The sequence below is a fragment of the Gopherus evgoodei genome, chromosome 2 (assembly GCF_007399415.2).
Source record: "Gopherus evgoodei ecotype Sinaloan lineage chromosome 2, rGopEvg1_v1.p, whole genome shotgun sequence".
In the NCBI taxonomy this organism is placed as follows: domain Eukaryota; kingdom Metazoa; phylum Chordata; order Testudines; family Testudinidae; genus Gopherus; species Gopherus evgoodei.
This window is the reverse complement of record NC_044323.1, coordinates 3,048,044-3,064,974: the sequence shown is the minus strand read 5'-3', so window position 1 is coordinate 3,064,974 and position 16,931 is coordinate 3,048,044. Positions and strand designations below refer to the sequence as shown.

The following is a 16,931-nucleotide window of genomic DNA, read 5'->3' as shown; positions in this document are numbered from 1 at the left end:
GTCAGGGTACCAGGAGGTCAGAGTCCGAGATGCGCCAGAGGACACGCTGGGAGTGAGGGTCAGGGTACCAGGAGGTCAGAATCCGAGATGGGCCAGAGGGCACGCTGGGAGTGAGGGTCAGAGTACCAGGAGGTCAGAGTCCGAGATGGGCCAGAGGACACGCTGGGAGTGAGGGTCAGGTTACCAGGAGGTCAGAGTCCGAGATGGGCCAGAGCGCACGCTGGGAGTGGGGGTCAGGGTACCAGGAGGTCAGAGTCAGGCAGCAGGAACAGGTAGCCCAGGGCAGGCCGGCCATTCTAAGCAGGGAAAACCCAGTTACACAGACAACTTCCTGTTCCTCTGCTTGGTTTAAATAGTAGCAGGGGACCAGTCAGGACCTCAGGGTTTTGCCAGTCAGAGCCCAGCCCAGGAGTCCTCTGCCAAAGTTGAGTTTCAAGTTGTGGCAACTCCTAGCAGATCACAGGGTGCTAGGTTGGAACGTAGCATTTTCTAAGGGCCCTGTGGACCAGGGTTTGAGACCTGCAGCCCCTGATGCTGGAGTAACTGGTACGATTAGGAGCAGGAAGTTTTGGCACTACTGCTGAGATGGGGGGATGGTCGCAGGTGTAAGGCGCTGGCCTGGCACTTAGAAGCGCTGGGTTCAGTTCCCCCATCTCCTACAGATTGCCTCACTGGCCTTGGGCAAGTCACGTCATCTCAATCACACCACCTTTGTCCTGCCTCTTTAGCTTTCAAGCAGGGGCTTTCTCTCCCCGTGTGTCTGTACAGCACCTAGCACAATGAAGCCCTGATCTTGGCTGGGACCTGTAAGCACTCCTCTAATACATAAACGAATGGGGTTTCACTCACATGGTCATCTGATGTAGCCCCGGGGCGAGCTATGAGGACTTGCTCAGTCCTGATCCAAGCAGAAGTTCCACTAACTTCCATGCGATTCCTAAGGACTTGAGGCTGAGATCCTAACTCCAAAGGAACAGTGACTCCAGTTTGTCTGTCTAGACATGTCGACGGCGTCCTCCTGTTCCAGAACGATGCTGTGCTGAGGAGGATGGGAGCCCTGCTTGGGAAGAAAGCGCCAGTGTCTGACATGCAGCCCCAGGTCTCCCTCTCTGCCATGAACACCTATGTCGCTTCCTGCCTTGCTGGGCTGCTTTACCCTCTCAAGGCTTTCACGACAGGAAGGTGAACCGAGCACAGATATTTGTCGTCTTTCCAACAGCTGCTGGTGCTCTGCAGATGCGACTAGACGTGCTGCAGTCCCCGGCTGGTATACATTGGCATGATTCTATCAATTACAGCAGGGCTGTGCCAGTGTTCACCGTCTGAGGATCTGGCCCGTAAAATCTAGTGCATAAAAGCTTTTGTCGAATCCTTTGGCATGGAGGCCTAGGCGCTGACTTCTTCTGGCACCGGTGGGTGCTCAACCCCCTTCTGCCCCCAGCCCTGCCCCGATTCCACTCCTGCCCTGCCTCCTCCTGCCCCCATTCCAACCCCTCCCCCAGATCCCAGCCCTGCCTCCTCCCCTGAGTGTGCCACGCTCCTGCTCCTCCCCACTCCCTCCCAGCGCTTCCTACAGCTGTTTGGCGGCAGCAAGCGCTGGAAGGGAGGAGCGGATACACGGCGCACTGGGAAGGGGTAGAGGAGGAGGTGAGGTGGGGGGCGGTGGGCGGGGAGCTTATCTGCTGGTGGGTGCAGAGCACCCATTAATCTTTCCCCATGGGTGCTCCAGCCCCGGAGCACCCATGGAACCGGTGCCTGTGCATGGAGGCATAAACTCCTAGGTGCAGTCAAAATATTCCCAGTGTGTGAACGGAGGGACCAAGGGAGCATAGATAATTGAACATAGAAAGCAAAAGTAGCATGCGTGAGTCCTTTACATCCAAAGACCTTATTAATAACTCAGCAATAGCTAACTGGATATTACAGGGGAACTAGCCTACAACACTCTCCCTGGAAACCGAGAAGCCAGCAAAGGCTAGCAAGGTTCTTTGTGTCTAGGGTGACCAGACAGCAAGCGTGAAAAATTGGGATGGGGGGTGGGGGGTAATAGGAGCCTATATAAGAAAAAGACCCAAAAATCAGGACTGTCCCTATAAAATCAGGACATCTGGTCACCCTAGCTGTGTCTGAGTGGGACAGTAAAGAGGTTCGGAGAGAGAAGGCTGCATTACTCCGTAGCTGCTGAAGTATCACGGCGGTGGTGGTAGATGACTGTATGTCTCACCCTTGCTTTTCAGAGGGATCAGCATGAGGACAGAACCCTGGGAGCTGCTGAGGTCTGTCTGCCCCACACCGACTCTGAAATTCCTTCACATGGCTCAGGCCTGCAAGAGGTAAGAATGGGGCCTGTCCCACCACTTGAAGAGATTCCGAGCCTCTCAGATGAGTCTAATAGTCTCACTCTAATTGTCCAGGTCAGTCTGCAGCCCAGCAGCTAATTTAAGAGACCAATACAAGACTCCTGTGGAGTCTCGAACCTGATGGTGGGCCACTTTTTAAGTACAGAAGCCCACACAGTGAGTTTAAACAGAGCCCGTGCTGCTCTGAAACTCCTGTGACATCCCCGTGTCTGAGCCTGGCCTGTGAGGATGGTGGGCCGCTTGCAGGAGGGAGATTGTCAGCAAGCCGCTTACAAACACACACTGCACAGTCCTCCAGAAGATGAAAAGCTCCTGTTGCTGCTGCCCGCAGAGGCCGTCTCCATTTTATCACGAGTCTTGCGGTAGCTGGGGTTATTCTTAAAGCCTCCCCTCCTGGCAACATGTAGTTGTACAAGAATCTCAGTTTTCAGACTTGGAAATGGTAAATTGCTAGGCTCATGGTTCTGGAGAAAAGTTTGGAAATATGAACCTTATGGGCTCAAACAGCAGGCAAAGAAAAAGCCAATGTTGATGATTTGTTTAGCTTTAAATTCATGAGATTAAAAAAGTCTCTCTCTTTTTTTTTTTGATGGCTTGTCTACACGTACAGTGGTCATAGGGGCCGACTCTGTGGGTGCTCCGGGGCTGGAGCACCCATGGGGAAAAAATGAGTGGGTGCTCTGCACCCATTGGCAGCCAAGCTCCACGCCCCTCCCCTCCCCTCCCCTCCCCCTCCCCTTCCCCTGAGCATCCCTGCTCCTCTGCCTACCTCCCAGCATTTCCCACCCAGCCACTGCCAAACAGCTGTTTGGCAGCATTGGCACGGTCGGGGAGGGAGGGGGAGAACCAGCAATGTGGAGCAGTCAGGGGAGGAGGCGGAGCTGGGGCAGGGATTTGAGGAAGAAGTGGGATTGGGGCAGGGGTTGGAATGGGGACGGGGCCTCATGGAAGGGGTGGAGTAGGAGTGGGGCCAGGAGCAGAGTGGGGGGTGTCACGCGCAGGGGAAAGAGGTGAAGTTGGTGCCTATGACAGCGAAGCTGCTGCAGCATGTCTGGTGAAGACGCTCTATGCCATCGGCATAACAAAACCACCACTGTGAGAGGCAGTAGCCATGGCGACGGGAGAGAGCTTCTGAGTACTGTCCACGCTGGCACTTATGTCGGCTGGGGGGTGGTTTATTCACAGCCCTGAGCTGCGTAAGTTCTTCCGACACACGCTCAGGGCCGGTGCTTTCATTTAGGCGACTTAGGCAGTCGCCTGGGGCGCCAGCATTATGGGGGGAGGGTGGCATTTTGCTGGGGGGAGCGGCAGGCGGCTCCGGTGGAGCTGCCGCAGCCGTGCCTGCGGATGGTCTGCTGGTCCCATGGCTCAGGTGGACCTGCTGCAGGCATGCCTGCGGCAGCTCCACCAGAGCCGCGGACCAGGGGACCCTCTGCGGGAATGCCTGCAGCAGCTCCACCGAAGGCGCAAGACCCGCACGCGGGGTGGCGAAATGGCCCAGCACCTAGGGCGCCAGAAACGCTGGCGCCGGTCCTGCACATGCCGCAGGGGAGACACAGCCGGACCCCCACTCACTTGGGGCTGGCGAAACGGCAGGTGCACCGTTGTCCAGCTAACACGGCTTGGCAGAAAATGTCTTTCACCCCTCAGGGAATCAAAGCAGCAACGATTTGACCCTGCCCCTCCCTCAACCAGTTGTCAGTGACACATGGGGTCTGCTTTTCGTCCCCACCTCATTCGAGTGAGGTCAAGGCTGAGTGGGGACCCATTTAATTTCTAATGGGCTTGGGCCACTTTTATCCCCTTTGTTTGGAAATTAAATGCAAACAATAAAGTTCTTCTTGGCATGATTGCACACATGCATTGCACCCATGTTGTCTGCGCACCCAGCGCACGGCCATTGGACACTTTCCCCTGTGTGGTACCTGTTGGGCGGCTTGATTGTGTGAGAGGGGATTGAGCCCCATGCAGTGTGGGGGAGTTCACGTTGCTGCGTTCCCTGATGCTTTGATGTTACTGTCACATTGCACCCATGCAGCTGTTTGTGCTTTTTTTATTGGAGGCCTGGCGACAGATTTACCTTAGTTTGCCTAAGCTCAGGCTCTGCTCCCTAGTTTTCAGTGAAACAGACGACTCGGGTAGAGGAAGGAGAGACCATCAACCAGATAGACAAGTTCCCTTCTACCTGCCTGTGACCTGAGCCAACAGGCCCTTGGAAAGCCCTGTAGTAGTGCTCCATGGCCCTTGGCTGGGGCAGGGAGAAGAGAGAAAGCTAAGCCAGTTGGCTTCGAGTTTATGCCTCGCAACCTTCAAGATGAGATACAGGGTCATCAAGATTTCACATTCCGAAACATCCCAGCTAACTGCAGGGACGAACCCTACCTCTGTTCATCTGCCTTGAAATACATTTGGAAACCTCTAGATTTAAATGCAGGCCAGGATGGGACCTCTGGGCACCCAGATGTTTGCCTGGGGGACTGGTCTCTTTAAAAGTATGATCTGCTGAGAAGGTAGAGTTGTGAGCTTGTCCCTCCCATACCTATTGTGGTCTGTATTACGGGTATCAGCTAGAGCAGCAGTTCTCAAACTGTGAGTTAGGACCCTAAAGTGGGTCATGACCCCATTTTAATGGGGTCACCAAGGGCTGGCAATAGCTTTGCTGGGATCCAGGGCCTAAGCCCAAAGGCTTCACCCCTGAGTATGTGGGGGGCTCAGGTTACAGGCCCTCCTCCTAGGGCTGAAGTCCTTGGGATTTGGATTTGGCCCCTCTGCCAAGAGTGGTGGGGCTCTTGCTTTGGCCCTGGCCCTCCTGCCTGAGGCAGCGGGTTCAGACGGACTCAGGCTTCAGTCCCCCCTCATGGCATCATGTAGCAACTTTTGTTGTCAGAAGGGGGTCATGGTGCAATGAACTTTGAGAACCTCTAAGCTAGAGGGCACCAACTGAGTCTGAGGCCATTATGCCAGGCACTGGACAGACCCCAAGGAGGTCCCGAGAAGCTGACCGTCTAGCCTGACAGAGTGCGGGAGGAAAGGAGTATTATTGTCCCCATCGCACAGGTGGTGGTATGGACACCACCTTCACCCCATCCCACTGGGACACCAAAAGGGGAACATGACTTGCAGAGCCAGGAATAGAACCCTCGTCTCCTGAGTCCTAGTCTACTGCTCTAGCCAGCAGGCCACATAAGTCTGTTGACAGTCCCCTCCTACACAACTAGATTTGTGATCAAAATGTCCCTCAGTCAAACCCCCCTTGGCAACTCTAGGACAGGAAGTGTTCAAGATGGGACAGGAGAACACTTCCCCACCAGCTGGGGGAGAGCTCTGAAGGTCATCCCTGGATCTGCTTTGCCCTTAGCTTGCCTTGTTTGCAGCATTATAGCACGTCTGTGCTCGCTGTAGCTCGCAGCTACCAAGAGGACACCTTTCTTCTGTCCCGTGACTCGGTGCTGAGGAAGCTGAAGCAAGCTTACCGCTGTGTTCCTTGGAACCCCTTCCCTCTCCACCGCTGGACAGGTCAGTCTCGCTGGGCCCTCTTCTGCGCATATGGCTGCTGGGGATATAGGGCAGGCTGACAAATGCAGCCAGTCTGCAAAGGTCAGACCAGAGCGTCACACATTCCTTGTGCTCAAGAGAGGTTTTCTTTGCTTTGGAGAAAAGGTCACAGGTTGGGGAGGCGTCTGAAAACCTGCATAGACTTCACCAAGTCCATTGAACTCACTGCTGGTCTTGTCTAAGCACTTGCATCTCACCCACCACCGTAGCATCTGAGCCCCCCAGAAACTCACTTTCATTTATCCTGGCAGACACATAATGAAGGACCGTTCTTCTCCATTCTACAGAAAGGGAAGGGAGACCCACAAAGATTAAGTGACTTGTCCAAGGTCCCACAGGAAGTCTGGCAGAGCCAGAAACTGGGCCCAAGTCTCCTGAATCCCAAGCCTTAACCACAAGGACATCCTTTCTATTGGTACATGAGGAACCAATTCAAGCCTGGTGGAAGCAGAAACATTGACTTCAGTGGAGCTGCCTCCACGTATCCCAGGACTGAATTCAGGTCGAGGTCACCGTGGGTACCTCTACACAGCAACTAGATACCTGCGGCTGGCCCGCTGCTGTGGAGACACCCTGAGAATCTCTCTACTGTGCCCAGCCTAGCTGGGTGGGCTATGTAGGAAGGCAGAATGTAATGAGTCAGGTTGCAGCTAACATCCCTACTCGCTCTAAGGGAACCAGGGGCTATTTGATCCTTGAGGACTGGCCAGTGTCCGAGTGGCTAGAAGCCAGCCTGGGGAAGCAGGTTTCAGCAGGGGCTCAGGCTGAGGGGAGGGGCAGAATGCTGGCAGTGAGGGGAAGGATCTCTGCAGGTGGAAGGGTGGAGGTGAGGGACAGAGATGTGAGAGGGCTCTGATTTGGTGGGGAGAGGGAGGGGGCAGCGAGTGAGGTGGGGTGGGCAATATCTGGTTGGAGTGAGCTGAGGCAGGAAGGAGTAGGGTATTGGCTCGTCTACACCACAGCCTTAGGTCTACACAAGGAAGCTCATGTCAGCCTAACTCTGTAAGTGTCTACACTCAAATGGCACGCCCGCCGCCGTAACTCGCCCACTACGCTGACTGAACTCCACCTCCGCGAGAGGTGTAGCGCTTTGGTCAATGTAGTTAGGTCAACACAGTCTCACTCTAGATCAAGGGTCTCCAACCTTTTCATGCCCACGATCAGTTTTTGAATTTAAGGGCAACACAGGATCCACCCTCCCACTTCCCCCAAACCCCACCCTACTCACTCCATCCCCTCCTCTCTCCCTTGCTTGCTCTCCCACACCCTCACTCACTTTCACTGGGCTCCGGCAGGGGGGGTTCGGGTGGGGGTGGGGGGTGCTGGCTCCGGGAGGGGGATCAGCCCTGGGGCAGGGGCTTGAGGTGCAGGAGGGGGTTTGGGATGCAGGAGAGGGTATGGGTGCTGGCTGTGGGAGGGGGCTCAGGGCTGGGGTGCGGCCTCCCCCTGGGTAGTACTTAGCCTTCAACCAATCAAAGACAGGCAGGCTCCCTGCCTGCCACAGCCCCATGCTACTCCCAGAAGGGGCCAATGTGCCCCTGCAGCCCCTGGGAGGGGAGGCACGTGGCTCCCCATACTGGCCCTCTCTGGAGGCACCACCCCCAAAGCTTTCATTGGCCACAGTTCCCTGTTCTCGGCCAATGGGAGCTGCGAGGGTGGTGCTTGCAGGCAGGAGCAGCGTGCGGCCCCACCAGCCCCGGGCTGCAGGGGTGTGCTGGCCACTTCAGAGAGTGGCAGGGGACTGAGGCAGGCAGCCCCAGTGCACCATCGTGGTCAGAGGTCATGATCGACTGGAAGAGTGCCCAGGATTGAGCAGCTGATCACTATCGACGGGTTGGTGACCTGTTGCTTATATCCCCTGTTGCTGCTTTTCAGAAGCTGTCCAGCAGTGCCCCACACTGACAGTCTCCTGGTGGTAGGGTGACCAGACAGCAAGTGTGAAAAATTGGGACGGGGGGTGGGGGGTAATAAGAGTCTATATAAGAAAAAGACCCAAAAATTGAGACTGTCCCTATAAACTCGGGACATCTGGTCACCCTACCTGGTGGGGCTGCGCGCCGCTGACACAAGGAGCATAGCATGGACATGCAAAAGCGATTTCATTACCGCAGGTGGCTGTTTAGCACCATCGCTTAGGTCAACTTCACTTTGTAGTGTAGACTTGCCCTCAGATTCCTCGGGAGTCTCGCTGTGCAGTTCACTGCCACTCAATCCACGTGTCCTTCTGGCTCGAAGAGTTAGTAGGCAGGAGTGGCTCAGGCCTTGTTTTATGGCTCAGCAGGAAGGGGTCTCTAGCTCCTGGTGCCCCCAGCACTGTGCTGAAGCACAAGATCATGACTGACTCAGAGAGCAGTGCCACCAGCACCTCCCCTCCAGCTCTCCCAGAGCCGGGGGCAAGCTGGGCTCTCTGGTTCATTCTGTAGCTTCCCTCAGAATGTGGGGACTCCGGATCCTTGGTCCATTCCATAGTGAGGTGCTCAGGAGGGAGAGGCTGACAGAGCTGGGTGGTGCTGCTGGCTTTGTAGGAGCTTCTCTCCCGTAACTGTAAGGCAGCCCCATCCTGGCCACAGCACCCTCGCTAGTCCGGTCCTTAGACCCTGCTGAGCAGAGACACGGGGAGCACTGTTGAGTCTCCCACATTTGGAGAGAGGTGACCTCAGATTCATTGGCTCATCCCTCAAACCTCCTCATTTAGAATGTGCACAGGCCCCTCGCACCCAAACGATGCAGTTGTGGGAGGGATTGGAAGGGAGAAATGGAGAGAGGGGACAGGGTAAGAGATTGGGGCAAAATGGGAAAGGAGGGAGAAAAGGCAGCAAAACAAAGCAAAAACAGGTAGGAGCTGCTGTGACCCTTGTGGGGGAAGGCTCCTTCCTTCTGACCCAGCTGTTTGCCTTTCAAAAACCGATGGACAAAGGGAGACCCAGCAGCAGGGACGACAGCCGCAAAAACCTCTGAATCCATGTGTTCATTATTAGTAGTGTTACTGTAGCCTCTAGTCACAGACCAGGCACCCATTGTGCAAGGGGCTGTACAAACACAGAGTTGCCCTCAGTGTGACACTGGGAAGAACCAGCAGGGAACTGCACGCTCAGAAGTAGGGTCATTAGCCTTTTATTCATAATTTTTCATATAGACACAAAAATCGGTAACCCCAGGTTAAGGGAGAGAACGGCAAGCTGCACACACCTTTGCCTTGTTACATTAGCCAAGCGTGTGAAACAGGCCCAGCGCAATCAATACACTTCTGGAGGCCCTTGTCCGATAGCGACTGAGGGGAAGCGAGTAGAGGCTAAACCCACTGGTGTGTTCATGCTGAGATTCCTCTCGGATTGTCCTCGGCTCTGAGCTGGTGCCAGTGGAGTTGTGTTTCAGGGGCCAATTTACACCGCAGCTTTCTCTGGAGGATCTTCCCTACTTTACACTCATTAATAAAGCATCACACCACTCCAAGAAGGGAAGTATGATCCCTACCTTAAAGAGAGGGAGGTAGAGGAGTTGCTTGTACCCGGTCACATGGTGACTGTTTATTTCAGGGGAGTGGGATAAGGCCCTGGAAGATTTCACATGTGCGTATTATTAGAAATAAGGCTTTTGTATAACTCCGCTCTGCACTTTGCTGCAAGACCAACGTTACACCTGCGCAGTGGTAGACAGAACTTCAGTTTAGTTTAACTAGGCTGGGTGTTTAGAATGCAGAGGGCTTTCCCCCGCCGGGAATGAGGTAGGTGCCATATGTCCCTTTTAACCCTTTCTGGGTGGGAGAAAACCTCTCAGGAAGGGTTAATATGTCTGGGTGAAGAGATGACTTTCCGTCCCACAGACTCTCTCAACATTGTGGAGCCCGGATGTCACTGCCACTCGCTGACTGTCTGCGCCAACCACAGCAGCTCAGCGGAACTCCTGCAGCAGATGGTGGCCAGAGCAGAGGCCATGTACAAGACCAACGCCTACTTCCACTGGTACTGGCGATATGGCTGCGAGGAGGAGGATTTCCAGCAGGCCTTCGAGATGCTCTGCTCAGTGGCAGATGATTACAGCCGGCTGGGAGAATAACACTGTCTGCTGTGGCATTTCCAGGCTGCTGGCTGTCAGCCTTCTTCCTGAGAGCTTGGAGAACCTCCAGGAAAGATCGTGCCAAGGTCTCTGGGAAAGGGGTGGTTCAGCGTTGAGGGGGATGCTGCTTTAAATCAATACTGTGACACATAAACTAGGTAAATAGAATTGCTTCTCAGCTGCTGGGATGTGTGTGTGTGCAAAACAGACCTTGGGCTCAACTGTCTCTTGGTCCATGGCCCACGCAGGGATGATAGGGAGAGCAAGATCCCTTTGTGCCCCCGCACAGGCTACCCAGACCTTGTATAGATTCATAGACTCTAGGACTGGAAGGGACCACAAGAGGTCATTGAGTCCAGTCCCCTGCCCTCATGGCAGGACCAAATACTGTCTAAACCATCCCTGATAGACGTTTATCTAACCTACTCTTAAATATCTCCAGAGATGGAGATTCCACAACCTCCCTAGGCAATTTATTCCAGTGTTTAACCACCCTGACAGTTAGGAACTTTTTCCTAATGTCCAACCTACATCTCCCTTGCTGCAGTTTAAGCCCATTGCTGCTTGTTCTATTATTAGAGGCTAAGGTGAACAAGTTTTCTCCCTCCTCCTGATGACACCCTTTTAGATACCTGAAAACTGCTATCATGTCCCCTCTCAGTCTTCTCTTTTCCAAACTAAACAAACCCAATTCTTTCAGCCTTCCTTCGTAGGTCATGTTCTCAAGACCTTTAATCATTCTTGTTGCTCTTCTCTGGACCCTCTCCAATTTCTCCACATCTTTCTTGAAATGCGGTGCCCAGAACTGGACACAATACTCCAGTTGAGGCCTAACCAGCGCAGAGTAGAGCGGAAGAATGACTTCTCGTGTCTTGCTCACAACACACCTATTAATGCATCCCAGAATCACGTTTGCTTTTTTTACAACAGCATCACACTGTTGACTCATATTTAGCTTGTGGTCCACTATAACCCCAGATCTCTTTCTGCCGTACTCCTTCCTAGACAGTCTCTCCCCATTCTGTATGTGTGAAACTGATTGTTCCTTCCTAAGTGGAGCATAGAGTACAGAGGCATAAGGGGGTGACCCAACCCCATGCAATGAGTAGATGGGTGGGGAAGGGCTCCCACCCCCACAGGGCCAGCCAGCACAGCTGAGCCAGCATCGCAGGAGTAGTAATTTACAGTTGGTTTGGATTAGCAGCAAGTTGGTATGCTCCTGGAGCGAAGGGGAGTCATAGAGGAATCATGCCTTTGCTTCTGGAGGACAGAGGGCATGTGGCAAGGCCATCAAGAAAGCCTATACACATACCACCCGGACATGCCTTGCCTCAGAAGATCTCACTCACTTTGGGATGATGACATAAGGCTTTTAGAGATCTAGGGTGTGGATTCTTCTTAGCGTTGAGCTAAAGCCAAATCCTGCTTGCCTTCCATAGAGGGGGAGCCACCCTGCATGACAAAGGGGAACAGATTTTGGTCCCTAATCTGGTCCCTGGAAAACCAGAGAGGCAGCTAAAACTTTTAACAGACAGGGTTACAAAGCAGAGAGATCGAGCAGGTAATTAGAGGGCTGAACAAAACCCAGAGCAGATTTATTCAGGGAGAAGACTACACACGAGTAAAGACCTGACTCATCTCCACTTGTACAGCCAGGCAGGAGACGCAGTTACAATGTGGTTGCAATTTGGCCTGTAGACAGGACCTCAGATGTTCCTTAACCAGGCTAAAGCCTTGGACATATTGCATAGGCAATGTCTGGGGACAGGCAGGGACAACCCTCACCCTTCCATTGGGGCATCTGACAGAGTGCCTCCTGCAGGTTTTCCAAGGACTCTACTATTTGATGTTGTGAAGGCCAAGACGATAACAGGGTTCAAAAAGGAACTAGATAAGTTCATGGAGGATAGGGCCATCAATTGCTATTTGCCAGGGATTATGTCCCTAGTCTCTGTTTGCCAGAAGCTGGGAATGAGCGACAGGGGATGGATCACTTGATGATTCCTTGTTCTGTTCATTCCCTCTGGGGCACCTGGCACTGGCCATTGTCAGAAGATGGGATACTGGGCTTGATGGACCTTTGGTCTGACCTAGTATGGCCGTTCTTATGTATTCAGCGCTAAACTGAGAGCAGGCCCTAGAACTAGCTGTACCAAGAAGCAGTTGTGCACAAAGTCAAAAGATTGTTTAAAACCCTGGCCCAACATGATACCTGCCTGGTACTAGCTGAAGGTGCCCCAGCAGCACTAGGTTGTTAGAGTTTGACTCTTTCTTCTCCCTTAGTATTGTGCCCTCAAGATCAAGAGGAAGGGGGTCCTCATAGGACCACCTGTGGCTGCATTCTTCCATTCTTTCACAAAGCTTCTCCATTGGCTGGATTGAGGGCTTTTAGGGTATACCTACACTGCACACTAAGCCCAGGCTCTGACTCAGGTTTGAGCTCAAGCCCCTCCCCAAATGAGTCTGACTCAGCTCAGCAGGCACTCAGCTCCTAGGACCCTGCTAGCAGAGCCGAGTCCTGCTGTGACTTGGGTCCCAGCCCTGTTGTTATGCAGCGTGGATGTATCTCAAGCCACAGACCTGAGTCAGAAGGTCAGCGTAGTGCAGTACGGACATGTTAGCACGGCTGGGAGACCCGGTCCAGTAACCGTAACCCCAGGCTTGCAGTGTAGTGGGCTGCTCACACATGGGCTTGGAAACACTAGAAGCCCAGTTCCCACAGACCCGGGCTCAGTGTGCAACGTAGACAGATGCTGAGACCCCCTTTGGGTCACTCTGGCCACTTTACCTGGCATCAAGGGGCTGGAGTGGGGGGTAAGATTCTGACATTTCAGAAGCTCCAAATTCTCTGGGTTCTCCAAAGGAGGCCACCCCATCAGGGGCCTGGCCTGGCCACTCCTGGTATTTCTAATGTTAAAATATACGAGAAAGAGAACAACCCTTCAGGCCTTTTCACCTGCCACAAAGAGGCACAAGCTCTGGTTTCTTTCCTCTGCAGCTCACCTGTAACATGCACACTCCTGCCCTGCCAAGGCGTTGCATTTTTCAGAGTCAGGGAAACAAGTTCTCCTAGTTCAATTAACCAACGTGTGTTTTATCTTCCTCTCTGGCCGATGACTCCTCTACCCTAGCTAGCACTAACCTTCATTCTAGTGAACCAAAACAGCTTGTCACTAGCCCAGTTTTATTTGTTGAGAAGTCTCCCGTGGAAATCAATGCTGACAGTTTTCTGAGGTCAATTTTTCCATTTCCTTGTATAGAACACAACGCAAATGGCTCTGCCCTGCACCTGCTATATGACATGGAGCGCCGCTGGGGGTTTGTTCTTCACCGTAGCTGTGATGAGTCCAGGTTTCTTGTGCATTTGCTGGAGGGCGGCCATGGCTCTAAAGTACTTGTGCTGATAACAGAAAACAAGATCTAGTTATTAAAATGGTGTCGGTTCTTCAGGCCTATAGTTGAGATGCAGAGATGGTTATGGGAGCCGGCATAAAATTACTTTCACCAGTATCACGCTTATTTGGAAAAGTCGTCCTCATCAGGAACATAGGAACTGCCAGAACCCCTCCTAGTCCATAGCCCATCTCCAACATAGGCCCGTCCCACCTGATTCAGAAGAAAGGGTAAGAAACCCACTGGTGGGCAGTTATGGGATAACCAGTCCCCAGCTGAAGGTTGGTTTGGGGGTGTTTGGTTTAGAATCCTTACTAAGTAAGCCTGGATGTGGCCACTACTGTAATGTAGTGGCCACCACCCAAGCAGCCCTTGGGGCTATGGCTGCCTCTGCCATGCTCTGCCCCATTTCCCCTTCTCCAGGGCTCCTTAAACAAACTCGACACAGTCTCTCAGCCAATCACAGCCTTTCTTGGGGGTTGGTTTCTGTATTAACACAAAGCTGTTAAACGCAACCACAAAAACCCATCTTCCACCCCACCTTAAGCTGGGCATGTCCCCTCCTCTACGAGGTACTGTCCCTTCCTGCTGCCTGAGCAGATGCAGGGCTGGGCCTGTCTTCTTTGCCTTCTCCCAAAGTAAAAACAAAGCTTTCAGCTAGGTTATACTGCCTGGCGCCTATGCCCTACATGAGACCCTCTCTCCCTGCAGCTTCACTCTGCAGTTTCTTTTCTAGCTGTGCCCCCACTGAACTCCCTCTGATCCTTTATCGCCCCCTTGCTCTCATCTCCTGCTTTTGGCTAGCGGGAAGCACGTGCTCTGGCACAGGGGAGCTGTACCTGTTTCAGTCACGGGGTGGCCAGCCACCCTGTGACAATCACCCATACAGATACAGTTCTTTTTGAATCCTGCTAAGCTCTTGGCCTCAGTGATATCCTGGGGCAATCAGTTCCACAGGCTAATTGTGCCTCATGTAATAATTGGTGATATTTTCAAGCACCTATATTGTGCGTGTTTGCTACAATATTAAGCAGGTGGATATGCTCGCAGAGCCCAGGTTCTCTGCTCCCACTGCCTTAGCTGCCCTGGTGAGAACATCGGCCCGAACTCAGCCTGCTCTGTGATTGACTGTAGGATATGCCCCACCTGATTATGCCAGGCACCATGTTTTCACCAGATTTCCTAGTTGCTCCCCAGCACAGAGCTGAATATGTAAAATTTCCCCATTGAGCCAGAGAACAGCTACATCCCGAGTCCATTCCCGGGCTTTGTTAAAAGTCACAGCAAGAATCGTCCACAGTAACATGTCAAGGGCATCCTACTGCCTGGTGCTCCCATCCCCTGCCAGGCAGGGAAGGGGAAGTCCCGAGCGTCTCATTATTATGAGACTGCCCCATAGCAGAGCCAGAGCACTAGAGACCAAGCCCCAGTGGCCGGATCCTCAGCTGTGGTAAATAAGTGTAGCGCCACTGTCATCACAGCCATTTACACTGGCTGAGGCTCTGGCCCTTAGAGTCATCAGCGGAGGTGACGGGCAGAAATTCAGAGTTCAGCCTGGCATGTATGACCACCAAGCGCCAGCACCCGAGGTGGGAGAGGGAGCGGTGAACGGGCTGCAAACAGCTCCTTGTGCTGGATAACTGAACGGGGGCCGTTTCAGAGGGTATTGCCAATGCCCCATCCTGCGCACAGGAGACGTTTATTCCCAACAGAAAATCCTGGCACAGGTTTGCACTACCAGCCCGGCACCGACTCACGCTACCTTCTGATCAGTCTTCATTTTGGCATTGTAGAAAGAGGTGGAATCTGGACAGGCTGGCAGCACTTCCCCCTGCAGCCGGTCAAACCGCTCCTGCTCATCTTCATCCTGGGAGGAAGAGAAGGCGAGATCCCAGCTGTCACAGGGTGACTGGCCCTTTGGAGGGGGATTAGGGCCAGCCCCACCTGTGCAGCAGCTAACTGCATCCCGGCCTGAGGGGGTGGGACTAAGGGGTCAGGTGTTAGCAAGGTGAACACCTGGGCCCCAGAACTAAAAGGCTCAAGGAAACGCAGTCAGAGACCCAGTGATCGGAACCCCAGGGAAGCCCTGAGATCGGGGTTGGGAGAATCAGGGATGTCCCTGGGAGAAGGGGAGGGGAAACCTGCTAAGACGCAGGGCCTCTGGGGAGAATGCCCTGGGAGGCCGTGCTCCGCCTCGGGAGCAGAGAAGGAACGCTGCAGGGCCTGCGAGGAGGGGAAATGCAACATAACCCAAGAGGGGCAGAAGAATCATTGTTTGGACATTTAATTTGATTCTTTGGTTAGACTTTTGTTATCCTGGAATGGGATCGAGCTTTACCTGTGAACTGTCCAGAGGGCTGAATTACCCAGAACAGATAACTGCAGAAACAGATCAGCTGACAAAGGGGGGGAGGGGGGCGACAGAGTGGGAAAAGTCCCTGCAATGCTGTGTCCTGACCTGAGGGGATGCTCTGCTGGTGAATGCGCCCCATAATGCCAACCCTATATGAACAATGAGGGATTAGACAGGAGGCTGCAGAGATATCTGCGACTGCAAATGAAAGAGCTGATTCTCTCATCAATGAAGGGCAATCTAGGCTCTTCACATGAATGGAAGTTAGTCTCCTGTGATGCTGCACTCGGACAGTATGATCTTGGGGGCCACATAAGAGGCTAGAAAGACATGGACTGGAGATGAGAGCCCTTCCCCTTTCAGTGCCTGGGGTATACAAGGAACCCTGAGCAGTTTACAGGTGGCCAGTCAGCACCTTAGTCTCTGACAGGCGGTTCTGTCATTTCTCTATTGGCCAGCCACATCAGCAGGTGTAGGCAAGGAGCAACTCTTCTCACAGTTGCGCTCTATTGCTAGCTACATCCAGGACACCCTGTTCTCCGCTGCAGGCCACAAGAACGGCGTGGGGCGTCTTGGAGCAGAAAAAGGACTAATCTGCAGAGTCTAAAGTCTAATGCCACACGTGCCAGGTGGGCTTTGACTCAACTGGAGCTGCTGCACAGACACCCACCGATGCGTTTATTTGAACAGCCCTCTCCTTTAATGCCCACCTTTGAAACTCGCCTTGTCCAGCACGCCAGCACACAGGGCATGAGGACACTGAAGAGAATTGTGCGTTCAAAGGATACTCAAATCTGACAGTGATTGGGAGTGCATTGGGGTCAGGTCTCACGTGATCACTCAGAAATATATTTTGTCTTTTCATGAATGGCTTGGAGAACGTGGAAGTCAAGTTCATGAACAATATAAAAATGGGAGAGGTCAGAAATTGGGTGGAGAATGGCTTAAATCTACAGTATGAATGTCAGAGGGTGACTGGCCCTTTAAAAGGGAGTGGGAGAGACCAGTGCACCTGTGACTGATTACCAGCTGCCCAACTGGGCTAAATGGAAAGCACCTCGGCCTTATCAAGAGGGACATAGCAGCAGGGGTGAGGGGCTGCTTGCTGAAACCTCCAGCAGAAGGGTAAGGAGAGTGTTTGGGCCTGGTAAGAGGCACCTGGAGTCCTGGGCTCCAGCTGGGAAAGGGAAAAGGTGGCAGAACCTATAATATTA

The 16,931-nt window shown here is 53.2% G+C and overlaps 1 protein-coding gene and 1 pseudogene across 8 annotated transcripts in view; one reads left to right on the top strand and one right to left on the bottom strand.

Moving 5' to 3' along the window:
• The window catches only part of LOC115647279, a 47,831-nt pseudogene extending 37,481 nt beyond the window's left edge, over window positions 1-10,350 (top strand).
• A 1,659-nt stretch (window positions 10,351-12,009) lies between these two features.
• Window positions 12,010-16,931, bottom strand: part of KIF9 (kinesin family member 9) — a 35,069-nt gene continuing 30,147 nt past the window's right edge. For all 8 annotated transcript variants that reach the window (XM_030549809.1, XM_030549805.1, XM_030549812.1 and 5 more), the window contains 2 exons: window positions 15,127-15,231; window positions 12,010-13,371 (listed from right to left, as the gene is read on the bottom strand). In XM_030549809.1, coding sequence (XP_030405669.1) covers window positions 13,264-13,371; window positions 15,127-15,231 — 213 coding nt within the window. In that variant the 3' untranslated portion in view covers window positions 12,010-13,263. The remainder of the gene's footprint in view (window positions 13,372-15,126; window positions 15,232-16,931) is intronic.